The 21,993-nt window shown below is 40.7% G+C and overlaps 1 protein-coding gene across 1 annotated transcript in view; it reads right to left on the bottom strand.

Annotated features, from left to right (window-relative positions):
• LOC139759042 (ectonucleoside triphosphate diphosphohydrolase 3-like) overlaps positions 1-21,993 on the bottom strand; it is a 245,723-nt gene that overhangs the window by 72,939 nt on the left and 150,791 nt on the right. Inside the window, exon 5 of the mRNA XM_071680944.1 lies at positions 7,071-7,270. Within this exon, the coding sequence (XP_071537045.1) occupies positions 7,071-7,270 (200 nt within the window). The remainder of the gene's footprint in view (positions 1-7,070; positions 7,271-21,993) is intronic.

Genomic DNA, 21,993 nt, shown 5'->3' with positions numbered 1-21,993 from the left:
GACATATATCCTCTTTGTCAATCTTTCCTCACTAATTCTTTCCATGTGACCAAACATTTAAATACACCCTCTTCTGCTCTCTCAACCACACTCTTTTTATTACCACATATCTCTCTTACCCTTTCATTTCTTACTCGATCAAACCACCTCACACCACATATTGTCCTCAAATATGTCATTTCCAACACCCACTATCCTCCGTGCAACCCTATGTACTGCCCATGCTTCACAACCATAAAACACTGTTGGAACCACTATTCCTTTAAATATACCCATTTTGCTCTCCGAGATTATGTTCTCACCTTACACACATTTTTCAATGATCCCAGAACCTTTGCCCCCTCCCCCACCCCGTGACTAACTTCCGCTTCCATGGTTCCATCCGCTGCCAGATCCACTCCCAGATATCTAAAACACTTCACTTCCTCCAGTTTTTCTCCATTCAAACTCACCTCCCAATTGAATTAACCCTCAACCCTACTGTACCTAATAACCTTGCTCTTATTAACATTTACTCTTAACGTTCTTCTTTCACACACTTTACCAAACTCAGTCACCAGCTTCTGCAGTTTCTCACATGAATCACCCACCAGCGCTGTATCATCAGCGAACAACAACTGACTCACTTCCCAAGCTCTCTCATCCCCAACAGACTTCATACTTGCCCCTCTTTCCAAAACTCTTGCATTCACCTCCCTAACAACCCCATCCATAAACAAATTAAACAACCATGGAGACATCACACACCCCTGCCGCAAACCTACATTCACTGAGAACCAATCACTTTCCTCTCTCTATATATATATTTATTTATTTATTTATTTATTTTGGTTTGTCGCTGTGGCCTGCGTTAGCAAGGTAGCGCAAGGAAACAGACAAAAGAATTGCCTAACCGACACACATACACATGTATATACACACTCATCCACACACGCAAATATACCTATACATCTCAACGTATATACATATATATACAAACACAGACATATACATATATACACATGTACATAATTCATAGTGTCTGTCTCTATTTATTCCCATCGCCAACTTGCCACACATGAAATAACAACCCCCTCTCCCCTCATGTGCGCGAGGTAGCGCTAGGAAGAGACAAGAAAGGCCACATTTGTTCACACTCAGTCTCTAGCTGTCATGTAATAATGCACCGAAACCACACCTCCCTTTCCACATCCAGGCCCCACACAACTTTCCATGGTTTACCCCAGACGCTTCACATGCCCTGGTTCAATCCATTGACAGCACGTCGACCCCGGTATACCACATTGTTTCAATTCACTCTATTCCTTGCACGCCTTTCACCCTCCTGCATGCTCAGGCCCCGATCACTCAAAATCTTTTTCACTCCATCTTTCCACCTCCAATTTGGTCTCCCACTTCTCCCCATTCCCTCTACCTCTGACATATATCCTCTTTGTCAATCTTTCCTCACTAATTCTTTCCATGTGACCAAACATTTAAATACACCCTCTTCTGCTCTCTCAACCACACTCTTTTTATTACCACATATCTCTCTTACCCTTTCATTTCTTACTCGATCAAACCACCTCACACCACATATTGTCCTCAAATATGTCATTTCCAACACCCACTATCCTCCGTGCAACCCTATGTACTGCCCATGCTTCACAACCATAAAACACTGTTGGAACCACTATTCCTTTAAATATACCCATTTTGCTCTCCGAGATTATGTTCTCACCTTACACACATTTTTCAATGATCCCAGAACCTTCGCCCCCTCCCCCACCCCGTGACTAACTTCCGCTTCCATGGTTCCATCCTCTGCTAAATCCACTCCCAGATATCTAAAACACTTCACTTTCTCCAGTTTTTCTCCTTACTTCCCAGTTAACTCATCTCTCAACCCTACTGAACCTAATAGCCTTGCTCTTATTCACATTTACTCTCAGCATTCTTCTTTCACACACTTTACGAAACTCAGTCACCAGCTTCTGCAGTTTCTCACCCGAATCAGCCACCAGTGACATATAACCAGTGAACAACAACTGTCTCGCTTCCTAAGCCCTCTCATCCACAACAGACCACATACTTGCCCCTCTCTCCAAAACTCTTGCATTCACCTCCCTAACCACCCCATCCATAAACAAATCAAACAACCATGGAGACATCATGCATGCCTGCTGCAAACCAACATTCACTGGGAACCAATCACTTTCCTCTCTTACTACTCGTATACATGCCTTACATCCTTGTTAAAAACTTTTCCCTACTTTTAGCAGCTTACGTCCCACACAATATACTCTTAAGACATTCCACAAAGCATCTCTATCAATCCTATCATATGCCTTCTCCAGATCCATAAATGCTACATACAAATCCCTCTGTTTTTCTACATATTTTTCACATACATTCTTTAAAGCAAACATCTGGTCCACACATCCTCTGCCATTTCTGAAACCACACTGCTCTTCCCCAATCTGATGCTCTGTACATGCCTTCACCCTCTCAATCAATACCCTCCCATATAATTTCACAGGAATACTCAACAAACTTATGCCTCTGTACAGTGGCACTATGCATACATTCCCCCAATCCTCTGGCACTTCACCATGAACCATACATACTGTGAATATCCTTACCAACCAGTCAACAACACAGTCAACCCCTTTTTTAATAAATTCCACTCAATATCATCTAAACCTGCTGCCTTGCCAGCTTTCATCTTCCATAAAGCTTTCACTATCTCTTCTCTGTTTACCAAACCATTCTCCCTAACCCTCTCGCTTTGCACACCACCTCGACCAAAACACTACATCTGCCACTCTATCATCAAACACATTCAACAAACCTTCAAAATACTCACTCCATCTCCTTCTCACTTCACCACTACTTGTTATTACCTCTCCATTAGACCCCTTCACCTATACTCCCATTTGCTCTCTTGTCTTAAGCACTTTACGCAAAAATCGTCCAAACGCCTCTCTCTTCTCTTTCACTAACACTCATACTTCTTCATCCACCACTCACTTCCCTTTCTAACCTGCCCACCTCCCACCTTTCTCATGAAGTATGATATTCAAAGGGTGATCATGAAGTGCTTGTGGTGGCGGTGGAGGATCCCAGAGGGGGAGCAGAGTGGGCATAGGAACCAGAGATGAAGTACAGCCATGGTAACTACATGAAAATAATCACATTCTCTGAGAGTACTGACTGGGAGAAGGAGTTCTATAATAAGAGTGTGGACCATAACAACAAAAGATTCTGTGAAATCTACATCGTAAGGGTCAGAATATGAATATCTCTGATGGTTGTCTGAGAAGGAAGGCCAAAATGGATAGAAATATGTCCTCAAGTGAGAAAGCCCAATGCATTTACTATAGATGATAAATAAAAGACACTGCAGTCAGGCAGCATCTGAAAGATAGAGGAAAGAAAGGAATGAATACCACAAAGTAAAGAGGGAGGAACAGAGGAATTTTGAAAACAATTGTGGAGAAAGAAAAAGACTATCTAAAACTTTTATATAAGTTCATCAGGAATAAACTCTTGGTGAAAGAGTAACTAATCAGGCTAAGGTACTTAGAGAGAAGAATTCTTGAGGGTGATGAGGAAATATGTGGGGAGTTTAAAAAAATGTTTTCTTTGTGGAGGACAATAACATACAAGCAATACTATGAGAGGAAGATGAAGTTTTGGAATATATAGTAATCAATAGAAATGACAATATCAAGCTATCAAAAAAACTTGACCCATATAGAGCCTATGGTCATGATGAAGTCTTGCCATACATGTAAAAAGAATGTACAAAGGTACTTGCTAAACCATTAAAAATAGTGTTCAAATGTCAATAGTAGAAGGTGTAGCTCTAAAGATGAGCCTATATTCACAAAAAGGATTGGGAAGCTGCACTCTCTCATCGACAAATATGGACTGTAAACCATTAAAAAAGATAATCAGACAGCAAATAATGACAACTTGCAAAGGAGAAACTTTCTAATTGTAAGACAATATGGTTTTAGGGAAAGGTGGCCATGCATATGACTGGGTAAATGGGTAAACTACATCTTAGGTCGAAGAGGATGGGTAGACTGTTTGTTCCTGAACTGCCAGAAAGCCTTTGTCACTTTCCTCATCAGAGGTTGATTAAACAGCTAGATCTACGAGCAGAAATATAAAGCCACCTCCTTTCCTAAATAGAAGACCATCTTACAGGAAGGTGGCAAAGAACACAAGTAAGAGGTGCATCCTCAAGTAGGGCTGGGTGGCCTCAGGAATTTTTACATAAATGATGTGCCTGACTGACTCAAATTGTACCTTTACATGATTGCAGACATTGACAAGATCATGGAGTAAATAATGATGGTGCTTACACGAGTCTATAGGGAAACCTAGACAATCTCCAAAATTGGTCCGATAAGTAGATTATGAGATTCAATCCAATTAAGTACAAGATGATCAAGATAAGGCAGAGTCAGAGAAAGGTCTCAGTGTCAATATTACAGAAATTATTGCAGAAATCTTCATGTATAAGAGATCAAGGGTCTGACACTGCCTATTTTATCGTCTGAGGTACACATTAGGAGAACTGTGAAAGAGGCAAACTTTCTACTGGCAAATATAAGAATTGCATTAAAATAAGTGGACAATGATAGATTGTAAAAGTATTCAGCACATTAATAAAACTGGATTATGCCTCACGAGTCTGGTCACTGCACTTAAAGAAGCACAAAGAACTGACCGAAAGGGCACAGAAAAGTGCAACTAAGATGGTACCTGAATTAAGAGAGCTGAGCTATGAGAGGCTGAGGGCTTCAAAGCTGTCCACAACAGCATTCAATTTTCAGAATCAGCTTGATGATACTGACTGGGAACACTTCTTTAAGATATGGAGCACAAAAGCAACCAGAGGCCATGACAAAAAGCTGGGTAAAAAGCTTATTAGAAAGGATGTTACAAAGTGCTGGTTTAGTGTTAAGGTGGTACAAGATTGGAATAATCTGACCAATGAGGCAGTAAATGCTGGCAGTTTACAAAGGTTTAAAAGGCTAGTCAATGGCAAAGAAAGTTCAAGAAATGGGGCACCACAAGTGTAGAACTCCTGCAAATAGGTAATTGCAGCCAAAATAGGTATAAAAATTCTTCCTGTGTGTGGAAGAAGAAAGTTAAGAGTAAATGTGAATAAGAGCAAGGTTATTAGGTACAGTAGGGTTGAGGGTCAAGTCAATTGGGAGGTGAGTTTGAATGGAGAAAAACTAGAGGAAGTAAAGTGTTTTAGATATCTGGGAGTGGATCTGGCAGCGGATGGAACCATGGAAGCGGAAGTGGATCATAGGGTGGGGGAGGGGGCGAAAATTCTGGGGGCCTTGAAGAATGTGTGGAAGTCGAGAACATTATCTCGGAAAGCAAAAATGGGTATGTATGAAGAAATAGTGGTTCCAACAATGTTGTATGGTTGCGAGGCGTGGGCTATGGATAGAGTTGTGCGCAGGAGGATGGATGTGCTGGAAATGAGATGTCTGAGGACAATGTGTGGTGTGAGGTGGTTTGATCGAGTGAGTAACGTAAGGGTAAGAGAGATGTGTGGAAATAAAAAGAGCGTGGTTGAGAGAGCAGAAGAGGGTGTTTTGAAGTGGTTTGGGCACATGGAGAGGATGAGTGAGGAAAGATTGACCAAGAGGATATATGTGTCGGAGGTGGAGGGAACAAGGAGAAGAGGGAGACCAAATTGGAGGTGGAAAGATGGAGTGAAAAAGATTTTGTGTGATCGGGGCCTGAACATGCAGGAGGGTGAAAGGAGGGCAAGGAATAGAGTGAATTGGAGCGATGTGGTATACCGGGGTTGACATGCTGTCAGTGGATTGTATCAAGGCATGTGAAGCGTCTGAGGTAAGCCATGGAAAGCTGTGTAGGTATGTATATTTGCGTGTGTGGACGTATGTATATACATGTGTATGGGGGGGGGGTTGGGCCATTTCATTTCGTCTGTTTCCTTGCGCTACCTCGCAAACGCGGGAGACAGCGACAAAGTATAATAAAAAAAAATATAATAACATTTGACAAAAGTATCTTATTTTCTATCTGTATTGAAGTGTCATCACTGACTCTTTTGTGTTCATTTGGTGTGGTTCAAGTGTACAAAAGCATGCAACTCTTGTGGAAATCAGTTCTGTAGAATCTAGGGTCTACAACCCTAATGCAGCAACTGGCTGGCAAAGAAGAAGGGATGACCAGTTTCCTTGGATACCATACCTCTATTAAACATCACTCCAGCATTCCTTCAATCAACTGGCAAAGAAGAAGGGATGACCAGTTTCCTTGGATGCCATACCTCTATTAATCATCACTCCAGCATTCCTTCAATCAACTCAATTTCCCTTAAAAAGAGATTTCAATACCTTCTCTCTTGTACAGACACAATAGTAAAACTTAATGAATCCTTTAGCACACTCTGATGCACATTTAATGAAATCATTTGTTCCACATTTCCTCCCTCATTCAGCATCTCTCTCGACACTCTATCTAAATCAGTGCTCTTTCAACCTTGTAATAATCTTTGCACTACTTTTTAATACACAACTGGCCAGAAAACACTAGCCTCTAATTTTCCAATCATCTATCCACACCTCATGATGATCAACAGAATTCTTAGTATCTTAATTACTACTCCAGTGAATTCCTTTAGTGTTCATGACCTGCTAATTCAACTTTCTTCCCAAACTTTATTTACTCACTTTCTAACATTTAACCCTCTCTACTTTCTACTTTGATGACTTGAAATCATTCTTTTTACTGCTTCCCCAACGTAACTACCTGCTCCACTAACTCTTGTTTATATCATACTGCTGTCTTAGCATACTTCAACCATGCATTTGAAGATTATTCCAAAACTGTATACAAAGTAAAGCTACAAAAAGCTTCTCTTTTATAAACACAAGCGAAAAGAAGGGCTCTGAGGATATGCATAAGGTGTGTGAAAAATTATAATAAGAACACATTTATTCTAAGTTTGCCTGGTTCTATCACAGAGATTCAATAAATCTATATACATGTAGCATAAAAATGTCCTCTATGCCTGATGAAGTTCACACCTTTGGTATGAAGCACTACGTCTCTGGATCTTCAATGAGTGTCGAAAGAAGAGGACACCACTGACAACAAATGCCACAAAGAGTAGTATCAGCAGTATGAATGAAGATATGGTCAACGGATGGTCAGGTGTCTCCAAAGCAAAGCCAGTCGTACGATTTAGCATGAAGCCTTGTGGCCATACCACCTCCATGTTGTTTACCTGAATAAAGCAAAAGTGAATTTGAAATTTAAGCATAAAATCTTTTGGTTATAAATAATATCATAAGCAACATTACATTATCAAGGATGAATAAATGGCATGAAGAATACATATTTCCCTCAGCACATTATATTCAAGAAAAATAAACTTGAGAAAAATTTACAACCTCCACCAAATTCTTTATATATATTAAGAGGACAGAAATGCCCCTTTGCCATCAAATATCGCTAAAAATCAGCCCCAAAATTAAAACAATGAAAAATCAACATGGAAATACATATGAAAAAATCTTCATTCCTCCAATAAATATTGAGGAAATGACAGAAGCAGAGAGAAAAGGAGAGATAGTGAGTGACAATGAATGAGTACATGTTACAAGATTTTGCTATTATGCAGAAGCAGCACACATACTTACTGCATATCTTGCTTGTTTAAAATGTATAGCAACTTAACACCAACCAAAATTTCATATACACAATTTACTTTTTAGCACCCAAACTTCACTTAAAGCAAACTAAAATTTGCACTTATGCACTGTGCACTACAGCTTCTCAGAATACTAAAAAGGAGAATAATAAAGAAAATATGGTATGAGGAGAATAATAAAGAAAATATGGCAAACAATGACACAAAAAGCAAACGTTGTTACTACAGTCACTGTTGGGAGCATAGTTTATCAAATGTTTGAGAAGCATTCTCAGGATACTAAAAAAAAATGGATAATAATAAAGAAAATATGGTAGGAAGGGATCAATAAAGAAAATATGGTAAACAATGACACAAAAAGCTGATTGTTGTTACAACAATAAATAATGGGGACCACAGTTTATCAAGGTTAGTAACACATGGCACTAATCTATATGATTTATTCGTATAGCTTGAATAATGTCTAATTAAAATAAAAAAATAAAGAATAAAAACTTCAAACTATGTTTAACAATAAAGAATTGTAAATAAAACAATAACATGCATTTCAAAGAAATAAATGTTTATTTTACTCCTGCCTAAAGGTAATCAAAAAGATAGTTTTGAAGGTGAAAAACCCTTCCTCTCTAAGACGGTCTCGTAAGCATGAGAGATATTCCCTAAACTCAGCTTTCCTTCATATTTTGATGAGGAAGCAACAGCCTTCATTCACCCTATGCAAACAACTCAAAGTTATCTGCAGCCACAATATATGAGCTGCTAATCAGGATATAATTTTCAATGTTTCCATAGCTGTGTTCCTCAGTAGAATTGGAGAGGGTAATGTCTCACACAGGGTTATAAATAGAGACCTTTTACAATAGAAGAGATGCATTCTTGGGGAATGTTTGTTATGCAAAAATTCTATTAAAAAGAGTCTTTATAACATTGTGCCTATGAAGATGTGTTCCTAACAGTGTCAATTCTTACACTAGCAAGTGGTATCTTTAACAACTTCCTTCAGACCATTATGGCTCTGCAAGTGTTATTTTGGTGTCTTAAAGATAAAATGTAGTTATTGTTACTATAAATACCAAAGGAAACTAAATTCAATCAACATTCACAAGTCTGTCATAGATTGCAGTGTTCTTCATCACCACTGTCATGCTTCATCAGCTCACCTACATCTTCCTGGCCTGCTCTCCATCATCTCCAGGGGATCATTCCTTGTGGAAAAAATTGAAAAATTCATGGTGGCCAGTTGGTTGTTTTTATCCTCTTACTGTTTTCAAGTATCATTTAATGATAGAGGAAGCTAATCTGAGCAACTGACCCACATCTGTCTCAACCCTGCATATCACTTGCGTACTTAAATCTATACTAATCACTTCACATCTTGGATGCTTTACCTATAAGCACACTGCAGGCTATTTTCTAGATATGATGGGTTTAAAATGATCTCTAAATACATGTAGGAAATAGCAAAAAAGAAAGCAACTGACACTAAAGTGACACAAATAATGACAAGCTGTCCACAATTAATTCAGAGAATGTAAACAAAGATGGTGACAGATAAATTCATTGATTCTTTCTTTCTACATTAGATGGATTCTTTTTCATCATCTTTCTTAATGAATATCTTTTGAAATCCACTGAAAGAAAATTGATTACAGAAAGTAATGTTCAAAGATGTCTCTGTACTCAGGGTCCTGATTGGAGTGGTGAGGTACTGCCTGATTGGTCAATTCCTCTTGCATGTTCACTTGTACTCCACCAAGCTCTGCCCACCAGCCTGGCAGCAGCTGTATCCCATTGTGTTGATCTTATCCTCAAGTAAAATGTAGGCTGCTTCCACTTCCTTCCTCCTCTGGCTGTCCAAACCTCTACAGATAATTTGAACATCTTCCCATTTACAGTAAGCAGATATCCTGCTTTTTCTATATGTACCGCTATTTTGTTGGTACTTTCTGGGGTTTTCATGTAATTCCCATGTTCTTTAGTCCTTGTATCCATGCCTCTATTTGTCTCTCCAATGCATGTCCGCATGGTATTTTGTATGCCACACTTTTTTCGCACATGTCAGTCTTTGTCTTTCGCTGTGTCTCCTATCTTGATCCCTAATCCTAATGCTATATCTCTGGAGGTGCTACCGGGAAATCTCCCAATGGGACTTGCTCCCCTGGTGCTTGGAACCATTATGTATTTTCTTTGCTTCTCCCATTTTCTCTACTCCTCTCCATAATTCTCTTTGCCTTCTTCTTCAGCTTCACCAACATGCCATCATGATTTTGAAGTTTTCTGAAGGCATTCAATATCTGCTTGAACTCCTCTAAAAATTCTGAACTGCATATACTCAAGAAGAAACCCAGCACCATGCATGATTTGAGCCTGATGTCATGAATTGTAAAGAAGTGTATGTAGTCATCTCTGGAGGTCTGCTTCCTGTATACTTAAAATTTGGTCTATCATCTATTCATCTATCCATATCTATGATGTCTGATCCCTTCAGGAACTCCCTCAAGGGGGTGGCCATAGCAAAAGAGTCTTCATAACTGGTGAACTCCAGTGCCTCTTCTAAACCTTTAGTGCCTCACCCTTAAGGTACTGGCAAAGGATAACTCTAGCACAGTGTTTTCAGAGGCTCATCCCTAATGTTCCTACTGACTTCTTCCACTTAATGTTCCTACCTACTACTTCTAATTAACTTCTATCTAATGCTCCAGTCTAATGTTCCTACCTACTATTTCTAGGTAAATTGTACTTCCTAAATTCTCCTTTGTAAAGTCCCAAACCTCCTATTACTGTCTGTTGCTCAACATATACATATATATACACACAGAGACTTATACATATATAAACATGTACATAATTCATACTGTCTGCCCTTATTCATTCCCATCGCCACCCCGCCACACATGAAATGAAAACCCCCTTCCCCCGCATGTGCGCGAGGTAGCACTAGGAAAAGACAATAAAGGCCACATTCATTCACACTCAGTCTCTAGCTGTCATGTATAGTGAACTGAAACCACAGCTCCCTTTCCATATCCAGGCCCCACAGAACTTTCCATGGTTTACCCCAGGCGCTTCACATACCCTGGATCAATCCATTAACAACAAGTCGACTCCGGTATAAAACATCGTTCCAATTTATTCTATTCCTTGCACGCCTTTCACCCTCCTGCATGTTCAGACCGCGATCGCTCAAAATCTTTTTCACTCCATCCATCCACCTCCAATTTGGTCTCCCACTTCTCCTCATTCCCTCCAGTTCACACATGTATATCCTCTTTGTCAGCATTTCCTCACTCATTCCTTCCATGTGACTGAACCATTTCAATACACCCTATTCTGCTCTCTCAAGCACACTTTTTATTGCCACACATTTCTCTTACCCTTTCATTACTTACTTGATCAGACCACCTCACATCAAATATTGTCCTGAAACATCTTATTTCCAACACATCCACCCTTCTCCGCAACCCTATCTATATCCCATACCTCACAACCAAATAACATTGTTGGGTCCATTATTCCGTCAAACATACCCATTTTTGCTCTCCAAGATTACGTTCTAGCCATCCACACATTCTTCAATGCTCTCAGAACCTTTGCCCCCTCCCCCTCCCCTTCCACTTCCATGGTTACATCCGCTGTTAAATCCACTCCCAGATATCTAAAACACTTCACTTCCTCCAGTTTTTCTCCATTCAAACTTACCTCCCAATTGACTTGTCCCTTGGAGAAGAGCAAAGTTATTATCTCGCTCTTCTCCAAGGGAGAAAGAATACTTCCCACATATTCCCTGCGTGTTGAACAAGGCGACTAAAGGGGACGGGAGCAGAGTCTAGAAACCCTCCCTTCCTTGTATTTTAACTTTCTAAAAGGGGAAACAGAAGAAAGAGTCAAGTGGGGAGTGCTCATCCTCCTCAAAGGCTCATATTGGAGTGTCTAAGTGTGTGCGGATGCAACCTAGCTGAGAAAAAAGGAGAGATAGGTAGTATGTTTGAGGAAAGAAACCTGGATGTTTTGGCTCTGATTGAAACAAAGCTCAAGGGTAAAGGTGAAGAGTGGTTTGGGGATGTTTTGGGAGTAAAGTCCTGCGGTTAGTGAGAGGACAAGAGCAAAGAAAGGAGTAGCATTACTTCTGAAACAGGAGTTATCGGACTATGTAGTAAAGTGTAAGAAAGTAAAGTCTAGATTGATATGGGAAAAACTGAAAGTGGATGGAGAGAGATGGGTGATTATTGGTGACTTTGCACCTGGTCATGAGAAGAAATATCATGACAGGTAAGTGTTTTGGGAGCAGCTGAGAGTGTGTTAGCAGCTTTGATGCACGAGACCAGGTTACAGTGATGGGTGATTTGAATGCAAAGGTGAGTAATGTGGCAGTTGAGGGTATAATTGGTGCACATGGGGTGTTCAGTGTTATAAATGAAAGTGGAAGAGTTTGTAGATTTGTGTGCTGAAAAAGGACTGGTGATTGGGAATACCTGGTTTAAAATGAGAGATATACATAAGTATTCATATGTAAGTAGGAGAGATGGTCGGAGAGTGTTATTGGATTATGTGTTAAATGACAGGAACATGAAAGAGACTTTTGGATGTTAATTTGCTGAGAGGAGCAACTAGAGTGATGTCTGATCATTATCTTGTGTAGGCAAAGGTAAAGATATGTACAGGTTTTCAGAAAAGAGGAGAGAATGTTGGGGTGAAGAGAGTAGTGAGAGTAAGTGAGCTTGGAAACGAGACTTGTGTGACGAAGTACCAGGAGACATTGAGTGAAGAATGGGAAAAAGGTGATAACAAGTGACACAAGGGGAGTGGGTGAGGAATGGGATGTATCTAAGGGGAGCAGTGATGCCTTGTGCAAAAGATGCATGTGGCATAAGGAAGGTGGGAGAGGGGGCAGACTAGGATGGGTAGTGAGTGGTGGGATGAAGAAGTAAGATTTTTAGTGAAAGAGAAGAGAGAGGCATTTGGATGATTTTTGTAGGGAGGTAGTGCAAATGACTGGGAGATGTATAAAAGAAAGAGGCAAAACGTCAAGAGAAAGGTGAAAGAGGTGAAAAACAGGGCAAATGAAAGTTGAGATGAGAGAGTATCATTAAATTCTAGGGAGAATAAAAAGATGTTTTGGAAGGAGGTAAATAAAGTGCGTAAGATAAGAAAACAAATGGGAACATCAGTAAAGGGGGTAAATGGGGAGGTAATAACAAGAAGTGATGAAGTGAAAAGGAGATGAAATGAGTATTTTGAAGGTTTGCTGAATCTGTTTGATGATAGAGTGGCATATATAGGGTGTTTTGGTTGGGGAAAATGATTTGGTAAACACAGATGAGGTAGTGAAGACTTTGCAGAAGATGAAAGCTGGCAAAGCGGTGAGTTTGGATGGTATTGCAGTGGAATGTATTGAGAAAGGGGGGTGACTGTGTTGTTCACTGATTGGTGAGGATATCCAATGCATAGTGCCATCATACAGAGGCAAAGGGGATAAAAGTAAGTGCTCAAATTACAGAGGTATGAATTCGTTCAGTTTTCCTGGGAAATTATATGGGAGGGTATTGATTGAGAGGGTGAAGGCATGTACAGAGCATCAGACTGGGGAAGAGAAGTGTGGTCTCAGAAATGATAGAGGATGTGGGGATAAGGTGTTTGCTTTGAAGAGAATATGTGAGAAATACTTAGAAAAACAGATGGATTTTTATGTAGCATGTATGGATCTGAAGAAGGCATATGAGAGAGATGATAGAGATGCTCTGTGGAAGGTATTAAGAGTATATGGTGTGGAAGGTAAGTTGCTCAAAGCCATGAAAAGTTTTCATCAAAGATGTATGAGTAGGAAGAGAGGAAAGTGATTGGTTTCCAGTGAATGTCAGTTTCAGGCAGGGGTGAGTGATGTCTCCAAGGCTGTTTAATATGTTTATGGATGGGATTGTTAGGGAGGTGAATGCAAGAGTTTTCGAGAGATGGGCAACTATGAAGTCTGTTGTGGATGAGAGGGCTTGGGAAGTAGTCAGTTGTTGTTCACTGATGATACAGCGCTGGTGGCTGATTTGGGTAAGAAACTGCAGAAGCTGTTGACTGAGTTTGGCAAAGTGTGTGAAAGAAGAAAGCTGAGAGTAAATAAAGATAAGAGCAAGGTTACTAGGTTCAAAAGGGTTGAGGGACAAGTCAATTGGGAGATAAGTTTGAATGGAGAAAAACTGGAGGAAGTGAAGAGTTTTAGATATCTGGGAGTGGATTTGGCAGTGGATGGAACCTTGGAAGCAGGAGTGAGTCACAAGATGGCAGAGGGGGCAAAATTTCTGGGAGCATTGAAAAATGTATGGAAAGCGAGAACATCATCTCAGAAAACAAAATAAGGTATGTTTGCAGGAATAGTGATTCCAACAATGTTATATAGTTGTGAGGCGTGGGCTATAGATAGGGTTGTGCGGAGGATGATGGATGTGTTCGAAATGAGATGTTTTAAGACAATATGTAATGTGGGGTAGTTTGATCCAGTGAGTAATGAAAGGGTAAGAGAGATGTGTGGTAATAAAAAGAGTGTGGTTGAGAGACCAGAAAAGAGTGTTTTGAAATGGGTTGGTCACATGGAGAGAATAAGTGAGGAAAGATTGACAAAGAGGACATATATGTCAGAGATGGAGGGAATGAGGAGAAGTGGGAGACCAAATTGGAGGTGGAAAGATGGAGTGAAAAAGATTTTGAGTGATCGGGGCCTGAACATGCAGGAGATTGAAAAGATTGGAAGGAATAGAATGAATTGGAACGGTGTGGTTTAACAGGGTCGACGTACTGTCAATGGATTGAACCAGGGCATGTGAAGCGTCTAGGGTAAACCACGGAAAGTTTTGTGGGGCCTGCATGTGGAAAGGGAGCTATGGTTTCGGTGCATTATAAATGATATATAACTAAACCTACATCTATTTATTTATATATTTTGGATTTCCAGCCCCCCGCTCCCTCCCCTTTTAGTCGCCTTCTACGACACACAGGGAATACGTGGGAAGTATTCTTAATCCCCTATCCCCAGGGATAAAATATATATATATATATATATATATATATATATATATATATATATATATATATATATATATGTATATATATATATATATATATATATATATATATATATATATATATATATATATATATATATTTTTTTTTTATTATTATTATACTTTGTCGCTGTCTCCCGCGTTTGTGAGGTAGCGCAAGGAAACACACGAAAGAAATGGCCCAACCCACCCCCATACACATGTATATACACACGTCGATACACGCAAATATACATACCTACACAGCTTTCCATGGTTTACCCCAGACGCTTCACATGCCCTGATTCAATCCACTGACAGCACGTCAACCCCGGTATAACACATCGATCCAATTCACTCTATTCCTTGTCCTCCTTTCACCCTCCTGCATGTTCAGGCCCCAATCACACAAAATCTTTTTCACTCCATCTTTCCACCTCCAATTTGGTCTCCCACTTCTCCTCGTTCCCTCCACCTCCGACACATATATCCTCTTGGTCAATCTTTCCTCACTCATTCTCTCCATGTGCCCAAACCATTTCAAAACACCCTCTTCTGCTCTCTCAACCACGCTCTTTTTATTTCCACACATCTCTCTTACCCTTACGTTACTTACTCGATCAAACCACCTCACACCACACATTGTCCTCAAACATCTCATTTCCAGCACATCCACCCTCCTGCGCACAACTCTATCCATAGCCCACGCCTCGCAACCATACAACATTGTTGGAACCACTATTCCTTCAAACATACCCATTTTTGCTTTCCGAGATAATGTTCTCGACTTCCACACATTCTTCAAGGCTCCCAGAATTGTCGCCCCCTCCCCCACCCTATGATCCACTTCCACTTCCATGGTTTCATACGCTGCCAGATCCACTCCCAGATATCTAAAACACTTTACTTCCTCCAGTTTTTCTCCATTCAAACTTACCTCCCAATTGACTTGACCCTCAACCCTACTGTACCTAATAACCTTGCTCTTATTCACATTTACTCTTAACTTTCTTCTTTCACACACTTTACCAAACTCAGTCACCAGCTTCTGGAGTTTCTCACATGAATCAGCCACCAGCGCTGTATCATCAGCGAACAACAACTGACTCTCTTCCCAAGCTCTCTCATCCACAACAGACTTCATACTTGCCCCTCTTCCCAAAACTCTTCCATTCACCTCCCTAACAACCCCATCCATAAACAAATTAAACAACCATGGAGACATCACACACCCCTGCCGCAAACATACATTCACTGAGAATCAATCACTTTCCTCTCTTCCTACATGTACACATGCCTTACATCCTCGATAAAAACTTTTCACTGCTTCTAACAACTTGCCTCCCACACCATATATTCTTAATACCTTCCACAGAGCATCTCTATGAACTCTATCATATGCCTTCTCGAGATCCATAAATGCCTATGCGGCACTTCAGCAACCCGGAATTATTCCCTGAAACAACGCTTGGAAGGAGGCAAAAGTGATATTGTGACAGTGATTGTGTCAGCGTCGCGTCGCCTCGCCGCAGTGTATCGAGACAGACTTCCCCAGAACTTTTTAAAGGGGAAGTAAATGTTTATAGTTGTGTTACTGGAGTGATAGTTTTCATGCATGGTGTTTTGACAAGAAAATAGTGAAGTTGGAGAAAAATGTAGCTTAGACATTGAAGCTTATTGATTCAGTGGTGAAACTGATGAGAACTGCTATTGACGTTTGTGTGAATAAATTGTACATTTCCTTTTCCATAGCCAGAGGTTGAACCATTATGTGACATTCATTTTTTCATTCATTTCAAGCTAAAAGTTTGTTTTCTAAATTGTTTCTTACATTTTTCATATGTATATATATGTATGTGTGTGTGTGTGTGTGTGTGTATGTGCATATGTGTGTGTATGTGTGTGTGTGTGTGTGTGTGTGTGTGTGTATATATATGTATATTATCCCTGGGGATAGGGGTGAAAGAGTACTTCCCACGTATTCCTCGCGTGTCGTAGAAAGCAACTAGAGGGGACGGGAGCGGGGGGCCGGAAATACTCCCCTCCTTGTATTAACTTTCTAAAATGGGAAACAGAAGAAGGAGTCACGCGGGGAGTGCTCATCCTCCTCGAAGGCTCAGAGTGGGGTGCCTAAATGTGTGTGGATGTAACCAAGATGTGAAAAAAGGAGAGATAGGTAGTATGTTTGAGGAAAGGAACCTGGATGTTTTGGCTCTGAGTGAAACGAAGCTCAAGGGTAAAGGGGAAGAGTGGTTTGGAAATGTCTGGGGAGTGAAGTCAGGGGTTAGTGAGAGGACAAGAGCAAGGGAAGGAGTAGCAATACTCCGAAAACAGGAGTTGTGGGAGTATGTGATAGAATGTAAGAAAGTAAATTCTCGATTAATATGGGTAAAATTGAAAGTTGATGGAGAGAGGTGGGTGATTATTGGTGCATATGCACCTGGGCATGAGAAGAAAGATCATGAAAGGCAAGTGTTTTGGGAGCAGCTAAATGAGTGTGTTAGCGGTTTTGATGCATGAGACCGGGTTATAGTGATGGGTGATTTGAATGCAAAGGTGAGTAATGTGGCAGTTGAGGGAATAATTGGTATGCATGGGGTGTTCAGTGTTGTAAATGGAAATGGTGAAGAGCTTGTAGATTTATGTGCTGAAAAAGGACTGATGATTGGGAATACCTGGTTTAAAAAGCGAGATATACATAAGTATACTTATGTAAGTAGGAGAGATGGCCAGAGAGCGTTATTGGATTACGTGTTAGTTGACAGGCGTGCGAAAGAGAGACTTTTGGATGTCAATGTGCTGAGAGGTGCAACTGGAGGGATGTCTGATCATTATCTTGTGGAGGCTAAGGTGAAGATTAATATGGGTTTTCAGAAAAGAAGAGTGAATGTTGGGGTGAAGAAGGTGGTGAGAGTAAGTGAGCTTGGGAAGGAGACCTGTGTGAGGAAGTATCAGGAGAGACTGTGTACAGAATGGAAAAAGGTGAGAACAGTGGAAGTAAGGGGAGTGGGGGAGGAATGGGATGTATTTAGGGAATCAGTGATGGATTGCACAAAAGATGCTTGTGGCATGAGAAGAGTGGGAGGTGGGCTGTTTAGAAAGGGTAGTGAGTGGTGGGATGAAGAAGTAAGAGTATTAGTGAAAGAGAAGAGAGAGGCATTTGGACGATTTTTGCAGGGAAAAAATGCAATTGAGTGGGAGAAGTATAAAAGAAAGAGACAGGAGGTCAAGAGAAAGGTGCAAGAGGTGAAAAAAAGGGCAAATGAGAGTTGGGGTGAGAGACTATCAGTAAATTTTAGGGAGAATAAAAAGATGTTCTGGAAGGAGGTAAATAGGGTGCATAGGACAAGGGAGCAAATGGGAACTTCAGTGAAGGGCGTAAATGGGGAGGTGATAACAAGTAGTGGTGATGTGAGAAGGAGATGGAATGAGTATTTTGAAGGTTTGTTGAATGTGTCTGATGACAGAGTGGCAGATATAGGGTGTTTGGGTCGAGGTGGTGTGCAAAGTGAGAGGGTTAGGGAAAATGATTTGGTAAACAGAGAAGAGGTAGTAAAAGCTTTGCGGAAGATGAAAGCCGGCAAGGCAGCAGGTTTGGATGGTATTGCAGTGGAATTTATTAAAAAAGGGGGTGACTGTATTGTTGACTGGTTGGTAAGGTTATTTAATGTATGTATGACTCATGGTGAGGTGCCTGAGGATTGGCGGAATGCGTGCATAGTGCCATTGTACAAAGGCAAAGGGGATAAGAGTGAGTGCTCAAATTACAGAGGTATAAGTTTGTTGAGTATTCCTGGTAAATTATATGGGAGGGTATTGATTGAGAGGGTGAAGGCATGTACAGAGCATCAGATTGGGGAAGAGCAGTGTGGTTTCAGAAGTGGTAGAGGATGTGTGGATCAGGTGTTTGCTTTGAAGAATGTATGTGAGAAATACTTAGAAAAGCAAATGGATTTGTATGTAGCATTTATGGATCTGGAGAAGGCATATGATAGAGTTGATAGAGATGCTCTGTGGAAGGTATTAAGAATATATGGTGTGGGAGGCAAGTTGTTAGAAGCAGTGAAAAGTTTTTATCGAGGATGTAAGGCATGTGTACGTGTAGGAAGAGAGGAAAGTGATTGGTTCTCAGTGAATGTAGGTTTGCGGCAGGGGTGTGTGATGTCTCCATGGTTGTTTAATTTGTCTATGGATGGGGTTGTTAGGGAGGTAAATGCAAGAGTCTTGGAAAGAGGGGCAAGTATGAAGTCTGTTGGGGATGAGAGAGCTTGGGAAGTGAGTCAGTTGTTGTTCGCTGATGATACAGCGCTGGTGGCGGATTCATGTGAGAAACTGCAGAAGCTGGTGACTGAGTTTGGTAAAGTGTGTGGAAGAAGAAAGTTAAGAGTAAATGTGAATAAGAGCAAGGTTATTAGGTACAGTAGGGTTGAGGGTCAAGTCAATTGGGAGGTGAGTTTGAATGGAGAAAAACTGGAGGAAGTGAAGTGTTTTAGATATCTGGGAGTGGATCTGTCAGCGGATGGAACCATGGAAGCGGAAGTGGATCATAGGGTGGGGGAGGGGGCGAAAATTTTGGGAGCCTTGAAAAATGTGTGGAAGTCGAGAACATTATCCCGGAAAGCAAAAATGGGTATGTTTGAAGGAATAGTGGTTCCAACAATGTTGTATGGTTGCGAGGCGTGGGCTATGGATAGAGTTGTGCACAGGAGGATGGATGTGCTGGAAATGAGATGTTTGAGGACAATGTGTGGTGTGAGGTGGTTTGATCGAGTAAGTAACGTAAGGGTAAGAGAGATGTGTGGAAATAAAAAGAGCGTGGTTGAGAGAGCAGAAGAGGGTGTTTTGAAATGGTTTGGGCACATGGAGAGAATGAGTGAGGAAAGATTGACCAAGAGGATATATGTGTCGGAGGTGGAGGGAACGAGGAGAAGAGGGAGACCAAATTGGAGGTGGAAAGATGGAGTGAAAAGGATTTTGTGTGATCGGGGCCTGAACATGCAGGAGGGTGAAAGGAGGGCAAGGAATAGAGTGAATTGGAGCGATGTGGTATACAGGGGTTGAAGTGCTGTCAGTGGATTGAATCAAGGCATGTGAAGCGTCCGGGGTAAACCATGGAAAGCTGTGTAGGTATGTATATTTGCATGTGTGGATGTGTGTATGTACATGTGTATGGGGGGGGTTGGGCCATTTCTTTCGTCTGTTTCCTTGCGCTACCTCGCAAACGCGGGAGACAGCGACGAGGTATAAAAAAAAAAAAAAAAAAAATCCATTTGCTTTTCGAAGTATTTCTCACATACATTCTTCAAAGCAAACACCTGATCCACACATCCTCTACCACTTCTGAAACCACACTGCTCTTCCCCAATCTGATGCTCTGTACATGCCTTCACCCTCTCAATCAATAAATATATATATATATATATATATATATATATATATATATATATATATATATATATATATATATATATATATATATATTATATGGGAGGGTAATGATTGAGAGGGTGAAGGCATGTACAGAGCATCAGATTGGGGAAGAGCAGTGTGGTTTCAGAAGTGGTAGAGGATGTGTGGATCAGGTGTTTGCTTTGAAGAATGTATGTGAGAAATACTTAGAAAAGCAAATGGATTTGTATGTAGCATTTATGGATCTGGAGAAGGCATATGATAGAGGAAGGAAGATGGGATAAGAGTGAGTGCTCAAATTACAGAGGTATAAGTTTGTTGAGTATTCCTGGTAAATTATATGGGAGGGTATTGACTGAGAGGGTTAAGGCATGTACAGAGCAAAAGATTCGGGAAGAGCAGTGTGGTTTCAGAAGAGGTAGAGGATGTGTGGCTCAGATGTTTCCTTTGAAGAATGTATGTGAGAAATACTTAGAAAAGCAAATGGATTTGTATGTAGCATTTATGGATCTGGAGAAGGCATATGATAGAGTTGATAGAGATCCTCTGTGGAGGGTACTAAGAATATATGGTGTGGGAGGCACTTTACCAAACTCAGTCACAAACTTCTGCAGTTTCTCACCAGGATCAGCCACTGCTGCTGTATCATCAGCAAACAACAACTGACTCACTTCCTGAGCCCTCTCATCCACAAGAGACTGCAAACTTGCCCTTCTTTTCAAAACTCTTTCATTCACCTCACTAACCAATCACATTCCTCTCATCCTACTCGTACACATGCCTTACATCCTTGGTAAAAACTTTTCACTGCTTCTAACAACTTACCTCCTACACTATATACTCTTAAAACTTTCCAAAAAAGCATCTCTTATCTACCATATCATATGCCTTCTCCAGATCCATAAATGCTACATACAATTCAATCTATTTTTCTAGGTATTTCTCGCATACATTCTTCAAAGCAAACACCTGATCCACACATCTTCTACTACTTCTGAAACCACACTGCTCTTCCCCAATCTGATGCTCTGTACATGCTTTCACCCTCTCAGTCAATACCCTTCCAAATAAGTTCCCAGGAATACTCAACAAACTTATGCCTCTGTAATTTGAACACTCAAATTTATCTCCTCTGCTTTTGTATAATGGCACTATGCTTCATTCTGCCAATCCTCCAGCACTTCATCAGGATCCATACATACACTGAATATTCTTACCAACCAATAAAGAACAAAGTCACCCCATTTTTTAACAAATTCCACTGTAATGCCATCCAAAACTGCCACCTTGCCAACTTTTGTCTTCCGCAAAGCTTTCACTACCTCTTTTCTGTTTACCACATCATTCTCCCTGACCCTCTCCTCTCGCACACAATCCCAACCAAAACACCCTATATCTGCCATTCTATCATCAAACACATTCAACAAACCATCAAAATACTCACTCCATCTCCTTTTCACTTCATCACTACTAGTTATTCCCTCCCCCTTAGCCCCCTTCATGAATGTTCCCATTTGTTCTCTTGTCTTACACAATTATTCACCTCTTTCTAAAACATCTTTTTATTCTCCCTAAAACTTAACGATACTCTCTCACCTCAACTCAAATTTGTCCTCTTTTTCACCTCTTCCACCTTCCTCTTGACCTACTGCCACTTTCATTGACACATCTCCCAGTCATTTGCACTCCTTCCCTGCAAAAATCGTTCAAACACCTCTCTCTTCTCTTATACTAACAATCTTACTTGTTCATCCCACCACTCATTACCCTTTCTAATCTGCCCACCACCCACCTCTCTCATGCCACAAGCATCTTTTGCACAAGCCACCACTGCTTCCCTAAATACATCCCATTCCACCCCCA

This window comes from Panulirus ornatus, chromosome 32 (assembly GCF_036320965.1).
Source record: "Panulirus ornatus isolate Po-2019 chromosome 32, ASM3632096v1, whole genome shotgun sequence".
NCBI lineage: Eukaryota > Metazoa > Arthropoda > Malacostraca > Decapoda > Palinuridae > Panulirus > Panulirus ornatus.
This window is presented reverse-complemented; position numbering and strand designations above follow the sequence as displayed.